We start from the raw sequence: 21600 nt of genomic DNA on the forward strand, positions 1-21600 counted from the left end.
AAACACAGGCAAAAGAGCGCTACAAAAATTAAGTTGTAGACGACGATAAGGAGGAAGAGCCATAAGAATGTGACTATGAGCCTCATCCAAGCTCTTGAAGAGATATGAGAACACCGGGATAGTATATATTCCATCCCATAACGAATATATAACAAACGTGCATTCATTCAAGAGTTTTGATATTTATTCTTTTTAAGTAAGGTCATTGATTCAAGAGTTTTGATATTTATTATTTTTAAATAAGGTCTTGAGTTCAAGCTGTGAGAGTTTTATACGCCGACCTGATTCGATTGATTTAGTTGAAGGTCTATTAAACTTTTGAATATTTAGTTGCTCACCGAGAGAAAAAAATATACATATGAATTATGATCATTAGTCTCAATTAATGAATTCAGTGCAGCTCATCGGCTTATTTGAAAATTAACACAAAGACATTTTAAGTGAATCATTTGAATTTAACAAATAAATTGCTTGACATCAAATAATTTACTTATATTTTATATGGAAAATAACCCCATATAGCACAGTTTTGACATTATTTTCACTTCTAGCATGTTTTTAAAAGTTATTACGCTCTAACACGAATCACCATTTTATTCCAAAGTCTAGCACACCACTAAATTTCATCTAAAAAACTTAATGACGTCTTATAACGCCGTCAAACATAACTAACGATAGGTCCTTCTTCTTTTTCTCTTCTTCTTTCCTCCTCCTCCTTCTCCTCCTTCACGCCTCTGCCTTCCCAGCTCCTCCAGGGTTCACCGATTTCCTCCTCCCGTGGCCCTCTCCAACTCCTTTCCTCGACAATCTTCGCCGCCACCTCTTCTCCCTCCTCGCAAGGAGTCTCCTTCTCATTATCTTTTCTTTCATTCTATTTCTCCACAGTGAAACCCTAGAAATCGAAGAGCAAATTGATAGGATAAATCCTTTTTAGTTTCTCCAATTGAGGGAGAGGAAGCAAGTTCCGGTCGCAGTCGTTTCTTGTTCGGGTTGGTGGGGTTGGTGTTTCGAAATTCATTTGTGGATTGTTTGAGAATATTCTCAATAGCTGGCGGTCCCCATTTTCTTTTTTGTTTGATTGCGAGTTTGGTTTCATGTTTTTGTTTTTATCACTCTTGTTTTTGGGGCTACGTCTGCAGGCCTGATTGGCCCCCTCTCACTTCCTCTATCCTGCTCACAATCTTCCTGCGTTTCTTGGTTGGGTCAGTATGACACCATTCAATAGAGATTTAAGGATGTCTTGTTCATGGTTGTTCCAATTTTTGGAAATCACCGATCAACTCAAATTCCAGCTGCCACGCAGATTCATGATACAAATATTCGAATTCATTGGCATCGATTCACATGAACAAGGGATTGCCAGATGATTTGTAAATTTATTTATTTTATCTAAATTGCATTTAAAAAGAAATTGAATTATCAATACTAATTGAAAAAGAACACAGACTTGGATAACTGTCAAGATAAATATTGTTGTGGACGACTATCGCCATGGAAGCCAACAAAGAACATGCCTGATTGGCCTAAAACATCGATTAAGCCATAATTCAGCAGAGTATATTCTCTGTTTTCTTTGCAACCACAAAACATTAAATTATTCTTCAGCCGTACCAAGAAAAAGGAACCTTTCCATATAATAATCTTACATTTTCATTTGGACCTTGGCATGGCAAATCATGTGAAATTCGACAAGAGGCATCTTCCCTGGGGGCTTTTGCCCATCTGCAAAGAGCAAGCCATGGCATAGAATAACAGAACGTTTGCTTTTTCGGAAGACAAACTGCCAAAGAGACGGAGAGACAACCTCAGTATTTGCTTCCCATTCCATAGCTGAGGGGCAAAGATGTGGAAGAGAGTCTGGAGTACTTCGGCAACATTTGCATCGATGATCTTGGCCGTCGTGGCGCAGGCCAGCAGCATGGTGGTCAACAAGATGGCCATGTTGGGCGGGACCAACAATCGACAAATGAATTTTGAAACACCAACCCTTCCAACCCGAACAAGAAACGACTACGACCGGAACCTACTTCCTCTCCCTCAATCGGAGAAACTATAAAGGATTTATCCTATAAATTTGCTATTCGATTTCCAGGTTTCATTGTGGAGAAATCGAAGGAAAGAAAGAAAAGATGATGAGAAGGAGACTCCTCTCGAGGAGGGGAGAGGAGGCGGCAACAGAGATTGCTGAGGAAAGGAGTTGGAGAGTGTCGCAGAAGGAGAAATCGGTGGAACCTTGGAGGAGCTGGGAAGGCAGAGGCATGAAGGAGGAGGATGAGGAGGAAGAAGAATAAGGACCCACCGTTAGTAACGTTTGACGGTGTTATAAGACGTCATTAAGTTGTATAGACAGAGTTTAACGGTGTGCTAGATCTGGGAATAAAAAGTGATTTGTGCTAGAGCTTAAAAACTTTTAAAAACGTGCTAAGAAGTTAAATAAGGTCAAACTGTTCTATATGTGGCTATTTTCTTATTTTATATAATTTCCTTCAATTAATTATAAGTAACTTATTTTCGTTTGATTACAAAGCAGGCCCATAAATTTACTACTATGAAATAGAAATCCTAATAGTTAATAAGATGCATAGGCGGTCCTCAAAGTGTATCGAATTTAGAATTTCTTGATTACTAAGAAAAAAAAAACATGCACCACTACATTACACTCTTTTTAATTAACTAAGTTATTTGTAACCTTTGAAAAAAACGAACAGTTTTGTGCCATCTTTTTGGTTTTTTTTGGGAAATATCATAATTGGTTGTATGATAAATGTATTATGTCCTCTTTTCAACCATTGTACAATCTTCTTAGATTAACGTAGGTGAAGTTTAATAAATTAAGTGATTAAAAATAAACATTTAATTAGTTATACAAAGAAATACATGAGACGAGTGAATGAATGATAATAATGAGAAGATATTTTGTGAAGGATAAATAGTATCAATAAATAAAAAAATAATTTATTCATTATCAAATATTATTGCTTAACTCATTATATGATTTTTTTGCTTAATGATTAGCTTGCGTTTGGATACAACTCTACTTCACCCCACTCAGTTTTATTCTTCCCTAAATTTGATACAATAATATTTACTATTTTGCAGTGTTATAAAAACGGATCGGATAGCGAACCGGGTAAGGCATGGGTTCATGGGTTCACGGGTTCAACCGGGGGTTCGATGGGTCGAACCGCGTGTTTAATTAATTGTATAATAAATGTTTATATTATTGCTTTAGATAAAATAAATTGATAATAAATACATAACATTTGTATAGTTATGCAGAAAAGGACCTATGGCTTAGCTGGTTAGTGAGATGGTCATAATTTGGGTGTGAAGTGGAGGGGCATTGTTTCAAATCCCACTAGGGCCACCACATTCATTTATTTGATTTAAATATAGTAAACCGTTGGACCCATAAACCGGCCGGTTTAGTAGAGATTTTTATATTCAAAGAGGCCGGTTCTGTGGGTTCAACGGTTCAAATGTTCATTTTCGGTCTGAAGGTGGAATCGGACTGGTCATAGTGCTGGTTTCCGATCCGACCGGCCGGTCCGGTCCGGTTCTGATAACTATGTTATTTTGTCTTTTTCTCCAATTTATTAATAATTTATCACTCATATGTTTCCCAATAATTTTTATAATCATGTTTTAATAATAAATTATCTCTCTCTCTCTCTATATATATATACACTCACACATTCATATATTTATCAACACTTATAATAATTATTTTTTTGTCTTTTCTTATTTCAAAAATAGAGTAGAGTAGAATACGCAATCATACTCTAAAACCAAACTCAATTTAACCTCATTTCTCATCTTTCTCTCTTTCCTCCTGTTAATATTCCCTTATAATTAATTTATAGCTAACTTTTAAGTATTTATTTGAATAAATTTAAACAAAACACATCCTTACACATTCAAACTGAAATGGGAATTCTTCTACTTTTATTTTAGCCTCAATCCTGCTGAGCCTGCATCCATATAGTAAGAAACAAATTATTTTGACGCAATTCAGCAGTGCAAATCAAGATGAATCTATTCATATGTCAGTATAGTTCAACTTTGTATAATATCATTTTGAATTCTTCCTCGGTTGACTTAAATATAAATGGTAAGTTCTATGACATGTGTAAAGGCTATGTCATTTAAGAAAGTATCGTTTTATCAAACAAGTCTTGTTGAGTGGCAACCAATTACAACTCCTATAAGGAGAATATAAGGTTGTAATTAAGAAAAAAAAAAGAGAGTATAAGTTCGAGTCTCAAGAAATGTACTTGTTGAGAGGAATAATAACCTTTCACACTTGATTTTCCGAAATTACGGGAATGATGTCTCCCATAATTTTTTCATAAAAAAGTATCATCTTCTCATTAGTAAGATTTCACATGTCAGCCAATGTTTTTCATATCCTTTTCTGAGACTCTCATCTTATAATAACAATAAAAAAAAAAAAGTTATGGAGGTTTAAGAATGTATATCCATTTTCTTTTCCACTTTCTATTTTTTGGATTATAAAGAGAGATTCATGAGTTTAATATAGGGAATTAATAATTGAAATAATTAATCATATGTAATTATATTAACAAGAATGGAATCTAAAATTTCATGGTTATCCAAAAAGAGTGTAGCTCAGTAACGCATGCCTTCACTTGTTGACTTAAAGACCGCGGGTTCGATACCTCGTGAGACTACCCATTGGACCTCCTTTATAATAAAAAAAAAATTTCATGGGGATCATGCGATTATCAGGCAAAAGCATTCCTTTCTCTTCCCCGCTTCCTTTTCTTTTCTTTTCCTTACGAATGCAAAACTTTTTTTCTTTTATGAGAAAGTGGAAAAGGAACATATGATTATTTTTACAATAGTTATTCAGTGAAATATGAGGACCTAATAGTGCACAACTTAAATAGTTTAGGGCAAGTTTGCTTTTGGAATGTTGTTAACTTCGTGATCTAGTGACTATTGTTATATTACCGTTGGCGATAGTTTGGAGTTGAGTTGGCCCCCCTGGGGATATAGTCCCTTTGTCACCACGTGCAAAGCTGGGCTACACGACTAGTATCGATTATTATGTGTGAAAGACCTTTGATGTATCTATGGCTACTTAGCTTGTACGGATGATACAAGAAAGCATTGCAGGAGGAATCACCAAGGGACGGATGATGGATGGATGAACCAAAGAAAGAAGACTACGTGCATGGAAGCCACTTGTTAATTACGAATCCCTAATTCGTAAAGGTCTGTTGAGATAAAGGGACCAAAATAGAATAACTTAGAGATATCTAGAAGAAATTGAAGAAAAGAAAAGTCTCGAAATTAGAAGAAGAAGCGAGGGTGGCGGTGGAATTGTGGCGGTAAAATCACCGGCACATACATTTATAACACACACGCGTGATGTATGTGAGTGTATGGATGTACAATACAAGTAGAACTGTAAGGGTGTGCACGGGTATCGGGTATACCCGAAACTGGTCGGAACCTACCCGTTAGGGTAAGGTTCAGGTAGCTCGTATTGAAAATAGGATAAGATTGTGGGTATTACATTAAGGAACCGGTGAAAATCGGTTTCGGTTTCGGTTCTGGTTCCGGTTCCGGTTCCCACCTACAGGGTACCCAGATTCGAAACCATAATCGGCATCCGGAACCGAATGATTAAAAAAAAAAAGAGTTAAGCTCAGCTCCCTATGTCTAAGACAGAAACTCTCGACTCCGACGACTGAAACTCTTGACTTCGTAAACGTAAACCTAATCTGCTTAGAAGACAGAAACTCTCGACTCCGACTCCCTGTGTCTGTGGCTGCCCAGTCCCCTCCGTCTCTGACTCTCCTTCAAGCTCTCTAAGGCACCGCGCGAGGGTTTCATTTTCTCTTCTCTTCTCCAAAACCCTAGCAGTCGGCAGTCGCTTCCTGGCCATCCTCTGGTACGAATCATCCTCTGCGCGCTCTCTTCCTCGGCGGCGCCTCCTCTGGCCATCCTCTGGTACGAATCCATCCGTCTCACGAGTTCTTACATCTTGTTAAAGCTCTTATGCAACTGAAGAGCAGTAATTCGTTACTTGAATGAATCAGCTCCATACATCAAGGCGTACTTTAGGTGCGGAAGTGAGTTTCTTGGGCGTAAGGTGTTCGACGAAATGGCCTCGAGAAATCTCTACTCCTGGAACAATGTGCTCTCCAGGTATGCAAAGCTGGGTAGGATGCGCCCCGAGAGAAAGATGTTCAACAGAATACCTAAGAGGGATATTGTTTCCTGGAACACAATGTTGATCAGGTATGCAAAGGTTAGTGATTGCGACGAAGCATTAAGGTTCTATAAGGAGTTTCTGACGTAGGGGATGAGGCCCAACAAGTTCAGATTCGCTAGCCTCTTGACCATTGCGTGAAGCTGAGAGAAGTAGGACTTACTAGACAGGTTCATGGCCAGGTTTTACTTCTTGGATACTCGTTGAATATTGTGCTTTTAAGCTCGATAGTTGATGCTTATACTAAATGCGGGGAGATGACTCTTAAATTCTATTGGGCTATTGGGCTTACATGGGCTTGGACTCAACTTTCAACTTAAAAGCTCGAGCTAATAAGTTGTGAGATAGATTCAATCCATATAAACCACTCTATTTTCTTTATGCTTCCGATGTAGGATTAACTTTTTTCAATTAATTTTTATATTCCCAACACTCACCATCACGTGGCACCGTGTGGTCTTTTTCATGATTTGCCTACACGGGCTACGTGAACCTTAACTGTCCGCCCTCAAGAACTTACCCTCGAGCCGGTCTCTCACTTCTTCCGGACTCGGGCCTTAACTGCCTCGAGGTGGGCTACTTCTTCCACACTCGGGCAAGGGGATCAACTACTATGAGCCGGGCTTCTACTTCCGTTCTCAGACTTCACTGACGTGGTGTGGATTCCTGCGCATATGCGCCCCAGGATCATTACCATGGGCTCCGATACCATCTTAAATTCTATTAGGCTTACATGGGCTTGGACTCAACTTTCAACTTAAAAGCTCGAGCTGATAAGTTGTGAGATTCAATCCATATAAACCACTCTATTTTCTTTTATGCTTCTGATGTGGGATTAACTTTCCCAATTGATTTTTATATTCCCAAAAATGACAGATGCGAGAAGAGTGTTTGATGAGATGGAAGTTAAAGATGTCCTCGTGTGGACCACTTTGGTCTCAAGATATGCTAGGTCGGGCGATATAAACAGGGCAAGTGAGATATTTCACGAGATGCCTGTGAAGAACCCCATTTCCTGGACTGCTATGATTGCTAGGTACATGAGGAATGGTCTGAGCAACATAGCACTCGAGTTGTTAGTAGGATGATGGCCCTTTGGATCCTTCCCGATTAGTTCACTTTCAGTAGGTGTCTCTGCGCTTATGCGAGGTTTGCTGATCTGAAGCGTGGGAAGCAGATCCATGCCCACTTGATACGAACTAACTTCGGGGCTAATACGATAGTTGTGGGCTCCCTCGTCGACATGTACTCTAAATGCGGTAACTTGGGCTATGCTCAGCTCATTTTGACCGCGTGAATGATAAGAAAGAGGTCATTTTGTGGAATGCCGATGTTTGTCTTGGTCAATTCATAGACATGAGCATGTGCATTTTGTCATTTACGCAAGTTTTGGCATGACGGATTGGATCAAGCAGTGATCTAGAGGAAGTTTTTGCTGTTTGATTGAGTTAGTTAGACAATTGGTACGTCCCGATTCCTACAGGGTACCCGGAACCTATGGTAAAATACAGGTTCCGGGTAGGTTCCGGTTCCAGGATTCAACAGGGTAGGGTCCGGTTCCAAAATCTTAGAACTTATCCCTTACAGGGTAGGGTCCGGGTATCGTAAAAAAATACATGGTACCCAGAACCAATCACTCCTAAGCAGAAGAGAGTAAAAAAAGCGTAAGAGAGAGTGTGAGTGCGAGAAATATGGGTGAGTCTGAGGGAGTGTGCATTGTGTAATATTTTCCAGATTAATAAAAATAATTTGTTCGGCCCACCACGCCCAAACCAAAATTTACTAGATTAGTGTTCGGGAGAGTTCAATTATGGTGCACTTACAAGGTCAGCTATGTATAATGGATTTGGTGGATGCATGCATTATTATACTTATGAAGTGCACTGATCTGACGTTATAGGAATATTGCTAGCTTGTCATATTAATCATGAGTATATGAAAGAAAAAAAAAACGCTCATGATGAATTAAAGGAGACCTAATGAAGTTTATATATATTTTTGGTCTAGAATAAATTTTAATTATGATCGGACCACTGATTACTTCACTTTTCTTATGTATGTGTTTACAAGACAATAAGTTAATTATACCATGTACGCACAACTCACATACATCCTCTTCATGCAGGCACATGCATGCATGCCAAATGGTAAATGAATCATGGACGATGGGATTAATCGATCTGTTGGAATGATAAGGTGGTATGACGGATTTGGTCTGCATCTGCAAGCTGGTTTGAGGAGACTGGGCTTCGTTCGAATTGGTGGGTGCACGTGAAACCAGGCGGGACAATTCAATTAAGGTTATAAGCATAGCTAACACAGACAGGTTAATGAATTGAAGCAAAGCCTCCTTTTATTTATTTATTTTCTTTTTGGCCTGGGCTAGCATAGAATTAGCAAAACCCAACAAAGAATGAAACTTGGAAATGATATATTCTAGGCTTAAATGATATATGAGAAAAACTCTTGGCCTCTCAAAGATAAGATCTCAAGTTTTAGTGAAATAAATAGTAAAAATCTACCACGGTAGAGCTTTACACTTTAGTGGGTAGACTTGAGCTTGAACGTGAAATAATAGAGAGCTTCATTGCCTTAAGCTTTTGGATACTGAGGTACACAAAAGAAATTCCAAAATTAATCCTTCTAATTAGATTAAAGAAGGATTCGTGAGATTCAATTTGCAATATATGTCTAAAATTTGGAAAAAAAAAATTATTATATATAAGTTAAGTTGTATATCTAATATTTTCGATGCAATTTTCTTTAAAATTGCCCAAGTTAGATATACAATCACTAGGCAAAAGCGGAAATTTGTTTCTTTTTTTAAGTAGAATTAGATATTCCTTGAAATAATTGGTCTAATCGTAACGGTATTAAGGGTGAGTGGTTAATAAGGTCATGGAATATCTTGTCAGGTGAGTTGGGGGGGGGTAAAAGCTACTCACTCGCCAGCAAAGGTTCGCTAGTGACCTGTAATCACTTCCTCATATAATATCTATACTAGTATTTAATGAAAACGTTTGGTATACTAGTTGGCAGTTAATTTAGTGAATTACCTAAATTGTACTTTATTGGATGGCCTGAAAAAATATATACATGACAATAACGGATAAAATTACAATTTCAGGATTAAGTACATTTCCCTCTCTTCTCTTTCTCTTCATGTCCTTCGCACTTCTCCCTTTATTTATCCTTTCTTCTTCTGCCACCTTCGCTCTTGATTTTCTTTGTCATTTCCTTTCATTTTTCCGGATACGTATTTTTTTCTTTATGATGAGAATATCACCGTAACTTTGAATGAGCCTGATTTTTTTTTTCTGTACAGAATTTTGAGTGTGATGACAACAAAGAGACATTCGAACATTTGAAAGAAGAGAAGAAATTAATGGCATTGCTCTGATTCCTTAAGCAACTGATTCCAATGGTAGCCGATTGATGGATTTTCAATGGAATCCCGCCAGTGATTTTCTGTTAGTACAACAATACTAATTCCGATGTGGATATCTCAGGAGCAAGGGACACACCAAGTGATGATATAAATGCGAAAAGAGGTGTCCACCTATTATATAAAACAGAGTCAATATTAGTGCTTGGTGTAGTTGATGCCCTTCTCTTCACGTCTGCAATTTCTCGATCTAGTGGTTCGGATCAAGTCTTCTCCTTCTCTGTCTGTTTAGAGCGATGCAAAATGTCGTCGCTCGAAACTACATAATCTATGTGACTCGCTCTAAAGCTACGGCATGCAAACCCAAAAATCTTCAATGTATAAACTTCTTTACGTAGCATAAAAAAGGAGCTTATTGCTACTACAGGCGGATCCGTAATATTCATGGGATTACCAACGCTTAACTCTCTACTCTAGAGGAAGAGGCAGAGATAGACTCAGTCTAATTAAGCCTCAATACATATGACCAATTAACATTATTGAAAAAGAAAATGGCTAAATTGGAACAAAGACAACTAAGCTAGCAACCACCTTTGCACTGGCAACAACAGCCCTCTCAACTTCCAAAAAAAAAAACAAAGAAAAAAATAAAGAACATAATACAAGATTTTTATTAAAAGCCATAATCATGAAAGAACATACTTTTGGTTCCATCAGAAAATGGCTGGTGAAATACTATCAATGGCGTTGCCATTTTTTGGCTGGTGAAATATTATCAATAGCGCTACCATTTTTCATGTTTATATAAACTTGTCTCCATATATAAACATGATTGCCAAAAACTCACCAAAAAGATTCAAACCTGAGCGTTTGGAATGTGCCTTACGTAAAACTAAACACTAATTAGGGTGGCCGCATTTCAGATGCATATGCACCGAATGGAAGGGGCATTATAAACAAGCAGCTTGTAGGCTCAACGATCGAGAGAGGTGGTGGATAGAAATGTTCAAAAACTTCAAGAACTATTAAACTTGAATCAAAGAGAGCACAAGACTATCGATCAAGACCCAAGGACTAGAATGTAGCATATTAGCCTAATTCAATGTTGGGTTTGGTAGCTCCAGCACCAATCTAAAGTACAGGGAAGGACATCATTTACCTTAGCACTTTGTCCAATGTAAATACTGGACAGTGGAATTGGCTGCACCAACTGTCTAAGCGGCTGAAATGGGTTGTGCCTTGTGGCTGAGCAGGTCTAGCAGACTGCTTTGATAGCTAAATCCATTAGGAAAGATAGTTTAGCGCATCCATATTTCCAAGAGATTGCTCAATTAAACAGCCGTAAATTTTTTATTTTTTTTTAACATATGAATCGATATTTTACTTTTCTAATATATAAATCAAATCGTTACCTATCTTTCGAGATTGCACGAGCACACGTATATGACTCCTACACCAACAAAACCAAATAACAACTGAGTACAAGCCAAAACTCCTGAACTTCTTCCGAGAGGAAACATTTACAATATACAGCTAACTTACTCAACTAGCAATATGACTAGCCTAATAAATTCAATGGAGACTTTCATTCCCTATCATCTTCGTCAACGGGGTTACATTCATGTTATCTCCTAAAAGTGTGCATTTAACTTCGTTGAGGTAAATTGAAATGGCAATCAAGAATAGGATTCATGCGAGGAAAGGCAAAGAAGTTAGAAGATTGGTAGACTGCTAGACATTATAATTGGCTAAGTAAATAATCAAATAAAGAAAAGGAATCTTAATAAATAAAATTTACGCCCTGGAAATATTTTACTGATAATACTCATGGTCCAGGGCCACAAACTTTGATCTAGCGCATGTGGGTATCCATTCTGCTTAGATTATTTGAAAGAATAGCTATTTGAAACACAAGTGTTCACTAAGTTTTCCCTATCCAAGCAAAGGCAAAACGATCTCCTCTTAACAGAATGAAAACACAGGCATTGTCAAATTAAGTAAAACATGACAATAGTTCACATCTTAAGAGAAAAATAGAGTTTAAGCTCAAGGTTCTCTTTCAACCAATAGATAAAACAGGATAATTTCATTCTATTCCATAAGTACTGAAAATGGGGTTTAGGGGATCGGTTTATGTTGTTCAGATCAATCAGAAGGTGCAAAAAATTGCTAGAACTGAATGCGCAAGTATGGAAAAACATCTCATAATTATTTAAGAAGAACGTCTGCTATGTTTCTGCAGAAGTATATACTCATTATGGAATCTTATGTGTCAAAATGTGAATTTTTTATGCTAAAAAAAATATATAAACAAGCCATCTTTGTAATTAAATTGATCTTTCGATCTGTTAGATCCGTTGTTCAAGGTTCTCCTGAAGCACTCAGTTTATATATTACTGCTCTGTGACATTTCAATCGAATACAAATAGTTAGCTCTAACACAGAAGGGTACAAAGCTGAATCAATCTTACTGAGCCGCCATTCTATCTTTACAGAAGCTGCTTACGATCATCAAGTGCTCTCATTTAATGTGTTCAAGAAGTATTATTTCAAAATTCATTTATGTATGAGTTCTCAACAGCAGAGAATTATCTAATACCAACTAACTGAAATCTAACTGTGGAGATCTATGACAAAAATCACACAAATTAGAATATAACTCAAAACAGCTCCAAGTTTATACAACACAACGGTGGGAGCTACAGAGTAAAACAGTTATCTACATAGGATTAGTTCTTTGAAATCCATCCCTTAATCCTCTTATACTGACCTTTTGTTTGTAAAAGAAGGTGACTCATATGTAGTCCTTTTGGTCACACCCATACTCATATAAATCCTCAAATGAAATCTCCTAACAGTAATCAGTTTATCAAACTATCATAAAGTCAAACATTAAATAAAATCCCAATCAACTGTAACAGCCATGCATCTTGTGAATGATTGACATTAATTTTATCTTTTTCTCACAATATTTCCTTCTTGGTTTGCTTTATGATTTTCAGGAGATAAGGAGCGTGGAATTCGCCAAACGAACTGGTTGGGTTTACATATCCCTTCCTAAGAATGATCCTCTATAAGGCCTCAGGTTATGCTTTCTCGGCCTCCAGTTAGTCTTAACTAATATCTGCAAGAAGCACGACTACAGTTGGTGCTCAAACTGCAAAAAAAAAAAAATGTAATACAATTCATCATAAGTGTAGTGGTTTGAGTGTGCAGATGGAGCAACACTTAAATGGGAAGAAGTTGCCCTGCCAAAGGTCAACAGAGTTTTAGTGAATAGAAGTATAAGATTCGGAATTGACATAGAGAATATTCAGACTCCTTTTCGGCAGCCTTTTTGATAAAACACGTAACTAAAGGCATATCTTTCAAGACTCCAAAACTTCTAAAAGCATGTTAGTGGAATTAGAGAAAAAAGGAGGAAAAACGTATATTTCCATGATGCTTGGCTGCTTCTGCAGCTGAAAAAGCATGCTCGGTTTCACATTCTCTATTAACATTGTATTGGCACAATGTGAGTGTTGACGATGAAGTGGAGACCTTGGAACATATCTTCTTTCGCAGTGCAGCCACACAGCAGCATGGAGAAGTGTGGATGCAAAACTGGGATTGACAAACAAGCATGAATCATCTGTTTTGAGGTTGATATGTAATTAGTTGGGTTCTGTTTAGCTGCAGTTATTGGTTTAGTGTTGGCGGCGTCTGTATATATTTTTCAGTATTAAACTATATATTAAAATAGACCGCTTAATCCATGGAGAGAGGGGGAAAAAAAATGGCACCTATAAGGAGTGAACATGAAAGAAGCTTGCACATCCGAAATACTTATGGCTAAAGCAAAACAGAAGGTACTTTATGATTCCTAGTTTCTGGCTGCAGTCCAGTAATAGGCATTCAATAAAAAGGTAGAAGAAGTAATTGGCAAGTAATATACTCTTAAGTGAAATGTAGATGGAAAATATATGCACTCATGAAGTATTTTGTTGGGTATCCCTCCAATTTGGAGGAAGTTGGGCTCAAATTGTATTGGGCTTTTATCGGGCTTTAATAAGCCCAAGAACCCATTTTGTTAGGGTTTATTCTTCAGCAAATCAGCTGAGGTATAAAAGCAGCAGCAGACTGCAGTAGCAGCAGAGGGTAGACAGCAGCGGCAGAGGAGCTGCAAGCAGCAAAACAGCACAAAGAACAAAGGAAGAGCAGAGCCGAATTCTGCTCAACAGGGGCAGCGCGCAGCTGGAGATCAAACCTCGATCGGGACATCAAACGAACTCCGATTGGGACGAAATTTTGACAGCAGCTTCACAACACGTGGGGCTAACTTCTGAACGGTCAGAATTTCTATTCGAGCTCTGTAGGTGCTGTTTCAGCTGATTTTGTGAACCACCCGGTGTGGGTGACGAATTAGTATTTGGGTGATCCAAGAGAGTGTTTCTCTTGAGTTTGGTGATCCAAGGGTTTACCCTTGATGAAAGACATTGTATAATCTTCATAGTGGATCGTTGTTGATTCGGAGTTGGTCCCGTGGTTTTTCCCCACATTGGGGTTTTCCACGTAAAATTCTTGGTGTTGTTTTACTTTACTGCTTGTTGGTTGATTTGATTAGTTCCTATCTCGATTACACCAGTAGGGGAGGAAGATTAATTGCTGCGTTATTGTTTGGTTGAGTACATCCCTAACCCCAACAGTATTGGCTCGGTCAGAGAACTGCAAAAGCAGTGAAGTCATATATGAGAAAAGCAAAAGAAAATGAAGGTGTTCAGTCTGTGAAAGTAGATCCAGTAAGTACCAAGAAGGAATAAAACTGTTGGGGTAAGTAATGGTACTAAAAGGAAGCTAAAATGTGCAATTGCGCATACCTTCGGCAGTGCAAGGTGGTTGTTGGGGGTCATAGAAGGCATAGATGCTCATGCTCGTGTTTCGGCTTTCAATCGCAGCCTTGGCCCGTGCCCCTTTTTGTTGCACGGTTAAATTGCATAGCGGACTCTATCACAAGAGCGTCAGGATTTAGAGCAATCTGGTGTGAACGGCCAAAGAAAAGAAAGGATGTCGGTCATGCTAATTGCTAAATATACGATAGAAATAGAAGGTGCAGACAGAAAAAATAAAGAATGGCATTTAATTGCCTATGAGCTAGTGGAACTTCCAACGAGCAAAAAGATTTTAAAAACTTCTTGCCTACTTAACAAGAATAAAGCATGTGGTTTATGCTTTTGAGGTGATCTCTAACTCCCGAGGCATAATATGTTTCATATAATTTCAGAGGAAGCTGGTAGCAAAGCCTCATAGCAGTAATCACTTGGGCAAATGCAAAGTGAGAGAATAGCGATCAGATGCTAACAAGAGAAAATTAAACATCTATGGATACTCAATAATTGCACGACTGCACAGGCAAATGAAAAGAGGCAAAACTGGTGGCAAAGGAAACCTCTCACAGGAACTATTTTGTTCGAAATGGCCGAATGCTATCGAAAGTGTAACTTCATTGGCTGGTTCTACGTTGCATGCAACATAAATTAGGAAATGCAAATAGACAGTCTCCCAATCAAAGTTCATTACTTCACCAAAGTTTGAAATAGTTCTCGAGTTTCATTAAGCAACACAAGAAGAAATGTCAATTTCAATGCGTTGTCAGCCTCGAGACGAATAGGATAGCACTATCTATCTTAACAATTCAAATTGGTCAGTGTTATAAGTCATAGCGTCCCCTTTGCTATCACGTCAGAGTTAAGCACAAAAAATTTCATAATTTGGCCAACTAAAAACACAAAATCACCCTCATAAAGCACTTTGTTCCAAATGTTGAATTCTATCGTGGAATTTTAACTTCATTGGTTGGTTCTACAATTCAGACAAGATTCATAAGGAAATGCAAATAAACAGTCTGCCAAGTAAAATTCATTACTTCGTTTCAATTGAAAATATTTTCGAAAGAGGTTACTGATTTTCATTGAGCAGCAGAAGAAATATCGATTTCAAGGCGTTATCAGCCTTAAGATGAACAAGATAGTACTATCAAGCCCAACTGTCCGGATTGGTTTGTGCCATAACTCATAGCATACCTTGCAATCAAAGCATAATTTGGCCAACTAAAAAACCAAAATCACCCACACTGGCACAAGAGATGAAACGTTTACAGAAATTATTTTGTTCCAATTGATCAAATCCTATGGTGGAAGTGTAACTTCATTGCGTGGTTCTATACTGCAACCAACATAAATTGCGATATGCAAACAGACAGCCTGCCTATAAAAATCCATTACTTCACCTCAGTTTGAAAGAACTTCCTGATATGCTTCTCGATTTTCATTAAGCAGCACGAGAAGCAATGTTGACCCCAAAGAGTTATCAGCCTCCGGTCGAACCGGACAATTCTCTCTCGACCAGACTTAAACCGATTATCAGAGGATCATAGAAGACTATGGCTCACCAGTAGACCAAAGGCGAGATGGTCAAATAGGACAATTCCACCAATTCATGATATCAAATTTAATTTGGTCTTTAGTCAGAATATCTTTTGCTATCACCCCAGAGCGAAGCATAATAAAGTTTCATAATTTGGCTGACCAAAAACACAAAAATCACTCCACAAGAGATGAAAGTTCTTTTTTTTTCACATAAACGGGAACTTGCCGTCCTCTGAGAAGCCGAGGTTCCCTTCCGGGCGGCTGGCCAGAAGGAAGCATTGTTTTCATGACAGAGCCTGAACTGGTTGGGTCTTCATCTACCCTTTAACATGGCCAACTGCTAAATACACACATAACAAAAATCACTCATAGATAATTTTACATAAAATAAAATTAAAGGGTAGTTTTGAAATTCAAAAGGCGAGAGATAGCAGAGTGAGTTTTACACTTTTATATATTATATTATATAGATACATTGTATAGATAATATATTTTCTTTTTTGTTGATCACTTTTAATATTATCTCGATTAGTTTATCGGCCGCGCGTCCCCCCGGGTGCAAACTCTAATATAATATGATATGATGAATGGGAAGAGAGCATACTATATATACATTTATATACATGGAAGATTTTGTGGATCTGGATCTGGCATTGGATCAATGAATGCTTAATTGGGCCTTGGTATTGGAGAATTTGACTGGGTTGAACTTGGACTTGGATCTGGCATTGGATCAACCAAAGCAGATGCATATATGCAAATGAAATGGATCCAATAAGAGACAGAAGATCCAACAACATACGATGTTATTATTATTATTATTGTGAAATTGAGCTGAAAGGCACAGACAGTGAGAGACACAAACAGGGAGGGAGGGAGGGAGGGAGGGAGAGCAAATATCGGCGGGAGTGGTGAAACGTGTCCAGTGGTGATTGGCAGATCCGATGCATTTGCCCCAGTTCCTCATCCTCCCCCGCCTCCTCTCCGGTCGACTCCATCGTCCAAGCCTTGCTTCACTTTCACTGCCTACAGTAGTACGGCTACTGACAGCGAGAGAGAGAGAGAGAGAGAGAGAGAGAGAGAGAGGGAGGAGAGGAGAAGTTGCCACCAATAAAGGACTTGCCTCCTCTCTCCCCCTATCTGTCCATTTTTGGAAGCTGAGAGAACTCCACTCCACTCCAATAATAGTAATAGGTTGCAATTTTGCTCTCTGTTACGGACGGACTGCGGCAACCAACTGATAACTCAACTCGGTATCAGCACATCACGACGACGACGACGACGACGACGATGAGCTATCATCAGTAGTAGTAGCAGTATTAGTCTGCCTTGCTCTGCAACAAATTTCAAAGGTAAAAGGAAGAAGATATGGCGGAATCTCTACTGGTTTCCAACTCGGCGTCCTTTTCGTACTGTGGCAGCGGAAGCGTCGTTAAGGAAAAGAAGAGGATGTTGACGGCTAGTGTTGGATTTGGAATTGGAATTATATCAACAAATCTTCCATACTCAATACGGAGGAGGACGACGACGATGACGATGAGGATGGGGATGAGGAGGCCCACCACCACCGCTTCCAGTTGTTCCCTCGACATTGATAAATTTGCCCCCTTTGGCCTTGGCCTTGCCCACCATCTTCCTTCTTCTTAACTCCTCCCACCAGTCTCCATCACCGATGGCATTGCCAACGACAACGGGGTCCCTCTTCTTCTCGAGCTCTCCACTCCTCCGACCACCTCCCTCCTCATTCCCAGGTACACCATACATACCAACCCACCCGATTGAATTTGAATTTGAACTTGAACTTGAACTTGAACTTGAACTTGAAATTGAAATTGAAATTGAAATTGAAATTGAATTGATTGATTGATTGATTGCCCTTATAATCTTCTCTTCTGATGATGATGCGGGGATGGGTGGGATTTTATTTGACAGGGATTACCCAAGAAGGACTTGGAACAATGGGACTCTATCACGGCAAAGTTCTCTGCTGCTGCAAATATACCATTCTTGCTACTCCAGCTCCCTCAGATCATCCTCAATGCCCGAAATCTCTTGTCCGGAAATAAGTCTGCCCTCCTCGCCATCCCTTGGCTGGTAGCTTTTCTTGATCTCAAACTGTTCATTCTTTTGTTTTGGTGGACAACCGACTACAGTCCAATGTTGTTAGCCTTTTAATTTGTATAGCCTGTAGCCTGAATTGAAAAACCTGCTTAATTAAAGAGCTACTAGATGATAGGTGGAAAAGCAGGCACCTTTCTGATGTGGTGATACCTTTTAACCTTTTTCCATTCCCATCACGAGCCGAACCGTGACCATGGTTTTTTTCAGTTTCTTAATCCTAACTAATGTTTGCAGGGTATGCTGACAGGCTTGCTCGGGAACCTGTCACTGCTATCTTACTTTGCCAAGAAGAGGGAGAAGGAGGCAATGCTGGTTCAGACACTGGGAGTCATATCCACGTTTGTCGTGATATGTCAGCTCGCAGCTGCTGAGGCCATGCCTCTTCCCCACTTCCTGGCAACTTCGGCAGTGGTGGCCATCGGTCTCACCTTGAATTTCATGAACTATTTTGGCATTCTCAGTGCCCCTATTTGGCGCCGCTGGGAAGACTTCATCACCATTGGCGGACTTTCCGTTCTTCCTCAAGTGAATCTTCTATCTTTCCACGCTCCTCTCTTGTCCTCCTCTTCTTTCCATGCCCGTGCACACGCACAAACGGACACAAACGCAAACACGCATTGATAATATAAATTGTTGATTAACCCACCTACACCTACTGAATACAATACAGGTCATGTGGTCTACATTCGTGCCCTACCTTCCAAATAGTATTTTTCCCGGGATTGCAGCATTTGTCGTTGCTGTGGCAGCAGTTCTCATGGTAAGCTTCACTCCCCATCAGCTTGTCTTTTCAGATAATAATCAACCTTAGAATCAAAATGATAGAGAAGTTAATATGTGCAAGCTATACTATATGTGTATAAGCTTTTTCCTTTTTCATTTCTCCGTCCCCTACCTTTCAGGAAAGACCTCACTAAATAACTCCAGTTTTTCTACTCTTATTAGCATCAAATGAAGTTGTTCTAGTTATGTCGCACCTTATAAAAAAAATCCTTGTTATCTCTACCCGAGAACCATTGTGCATTTGAGGATCCAGTTTTGAGAAACTGCTTTTCCCCAGTTTGCCACAAATATCCTAATTGTTGTTTCCTGCTGGAGATCTGCCTTTGTAGTGCAGCCGAGAAACAAAACTGCTTCTTTCTCAAGGATGGTAAAGAAAAACTTGTTGATAGAGAAAGCAAGAAATAGCTCTTTAATTGGTCGATGGTTGCTCTACTGTAAAAGCTAACATGGTGCAATTCCTGGCCCCTTGGTTGCATCCCTTAGTCAATTTCTTTGGCTGGTTTGGAACAATCAATCTTTTCAATACACAGCTACTCCCATCTGTATATCGTTCAGTGAATGGTTTAGAATGCTGATTACCATGCTGCCCTTCTGTTAGATTCAATCAAGCTTGTCATCCCTCGGGCTTTTTTCTTCTCTTTCCTCTCTTTTGTATACGTTTTATAAATCCTTCTGCATTAGGATGTGCACCCTTTTGCTGGTTTTACTAATAAAATGTTAATCTTTATCCATTAATTAATAAAAAGTGGCCAAAAAATATTTAATTAAAAAAAAAAAGAAACTGTATTTGCTGTCCTGATATAAGTATGCTGCTTGGGCTAGAGGACGGATAGGTAAACAAAGATCCTGTTAGACTAAAGTCTGCTTCCTTGCATCAACTTATTTTGATACTTTTAACTAATTCTACCATAGTCTGGTGGGTGACCTATGCTAGTGTGAATCAGTTTCCTCAATACGGAACTATTGAACTGTTAGTGCACAATAAGATGAAGCTCTTGATTTTAATGCAAATCAGTAGGGTTTAGGCCAAGAACATCGCCCTTTTCTTTCACTAATCGTACTCCTTTTCTCTCCTTTGGTTTTTGATTCAATGAACTGGGCGCTAGTCAAGCTCAGTAGGAGATGCTATATGTTGGTGAACTTCATGCTGTGATGGGCTCTTTTATTCAGGAACGAATGGGAAAACTCTCAGAAAAAGGTGTCAGATTTGTGAGATCGATATCTGGTTGGACAGCTACTCTTCTCTTCATGTGGATGCCAGTCTCCCAGATGGTGAACTGAAATTCTGTGGCTCTCTTGGAAATTTTGCAAATACCGTTGATTAATTCTATCTGAGTTTTTATTAACAAAGGTTGGTGTAATTCGCAGTGGACTAATTTCCTGCATCCTGAGAACATTAAAGGCTTGTCTGCTTCCACAATGTTGCTTGCTATGATTGGCAACGGGCTCATGATCCCACGTGCACTCTTCATCCGTGATTTCATGTGGTAAAACTCTGCTCTGTTTTCATGGGCCATTTTATTAAGCCATTTGAATTTCATGGTCACTGTTTTGTCAGTACTTTCTCCAAACCACTATACATTCACTTTTTTATAATCTCAAGTTCCTTTGGAGACTTGACAGAGGAAGAATTCCTCATACATAAACCTTTTGCCAACACTCTAGCAAGTGATCTTCGTTTGGACCATCGTGTGGGTTTGAATGGAGAAGTAAAATGCCGGGTTATGTTTTGCAGGTTCACTGGTTCTGCATGGGCTGCATTCTTGTATGGATATGCAAACATTCTATGCCTGTATTGGTAATCTATCTATCTATCTATCTATCTATCTATAATGACTTTGTCACTCTTGGTTTCTTTGAGGTGGTTCTGTTCCACATATGTGAGTAGACTGACAGTTGACTGAAGAGTTTGTTCTTTTCTTCCCAGTTTCAACTGTATCAGCAGGGAATTCTTCTTAGCAGCAACAGGTGGCCTGCTTTCTTGGATAGGTGAGTACACATATATTATTAGTATACATGTTCCTTGAAATAAGTTAGGCTGCCACTCTTATATAAGCTCAACCATGGAGGACAATGTTTGCCTTATAGGGATGGCTTTCTGGAGAGACAGCGTAGCTTACGGACACTTCTCTCCTCTGAGATCCTTAAAAGAACTTATTTTTGGACGACCTGGATTGGCTGATCGATAGACAGGAGAAGGAAAATGAAGGCTGACGAAAGCATAGAAGCATCCTTGTCTCATAAAGGAAAATAGAGGTTGGAGGAAGCAGAGAAATAAATTGAGATGCGGAAAGGAATAAAAGATGGAAAGGGCTTCTTCAAGGGGACCTGGTTTCATTATCTCTGAGTCATACATATGTAGTGTTTCAGCTGATTGTATAATAGTGGAGTACATACTAAGTTAACGAAACAATATATTGCAGGCAGATAAGGTGAAGGCAGTTTGTTCTCTGTTTTGTGGCCCCAAAGGTTTTATTGTTGTTTGATCTGTCTGAAGTTTGCACTGGTCGACGGACACACCCGCACCATTTGCCAAGAATAGAAACTGTGCCACTTTTTGCTGCAAATTTATGGCAGGAACACAATGACCGTTGAGTTTGTGCTTCAGAAACAATGGCAAAGGTCCCTTGCATGATTGAGTTGAGGTAATCATCCTCCGTGCGAGA

General features: G+C 39.0%; 1 protein-coding gene and 1 long non-coding RNA gene across 5 annotated transcripts; both read left to right on the forward strand.

The window, feature by feature from the left end:
* Positions 1-5722: 5722 nt before the first annotated feature.
* LOC116190173 lies at positions 5723-9840 on the forward strand. 4 transcript variants are annotated; one of them, XR_004152613.1, is made up of 4 exons: positions 5723-5979; positions 6069-6423; positions 8367-8567; positions 9567-9840. It is a non-coding gene; the product is annotated as an uncharacterized LOC116190173 (long non-coding RNA). The 4 variants fall into 4 exon arrangements; XR_004152615.1 differs by having other exon boundaries at positions 8367-8541; XR_004152616.1 differs by having other exon boundaries at positions 8367-8502.
* A 7797-nt stretch (positions 9841-17637) lies between these two features.
* LOC116190175 (maltose excess protein 1, chloroplastic-like) lies at positions 17638-21473 on the forward strand (the record flags this gene model as incomplete). The annotated part of the gene is made up of 9 exons (XM_031519835.1): positions 17638-17781; positions 17963-18124; positions 18386-18676; positions 18822-18911; positions 20105-20206; positions 20303-20421; positions 20670-20732; positions 20862-20923; positions 21023-21473. Coding segments are annotated over 9 exons (1134 nt in total), but the record flags the coding sequence as incomplete, so codon positions are not given.
* Positions 21474-21600: the final 127 nt, after the last annotated feature.

The sequence above is a fragment of the Punica granatum genome, unplaced genomic scaffold, assembly GCF_007655135.1.
Source record: "Punica granatum isolate Tunisia-2019 unplaced genomic scaffold, ASM765513v2 Contig00340, whole genome shotgun sequence".
NCBI lineage: Eukaryota > Viridiplantae > Streptophyta > Magnoliopsida > Myrtales > Lythraceae > Punica > Punica granatum.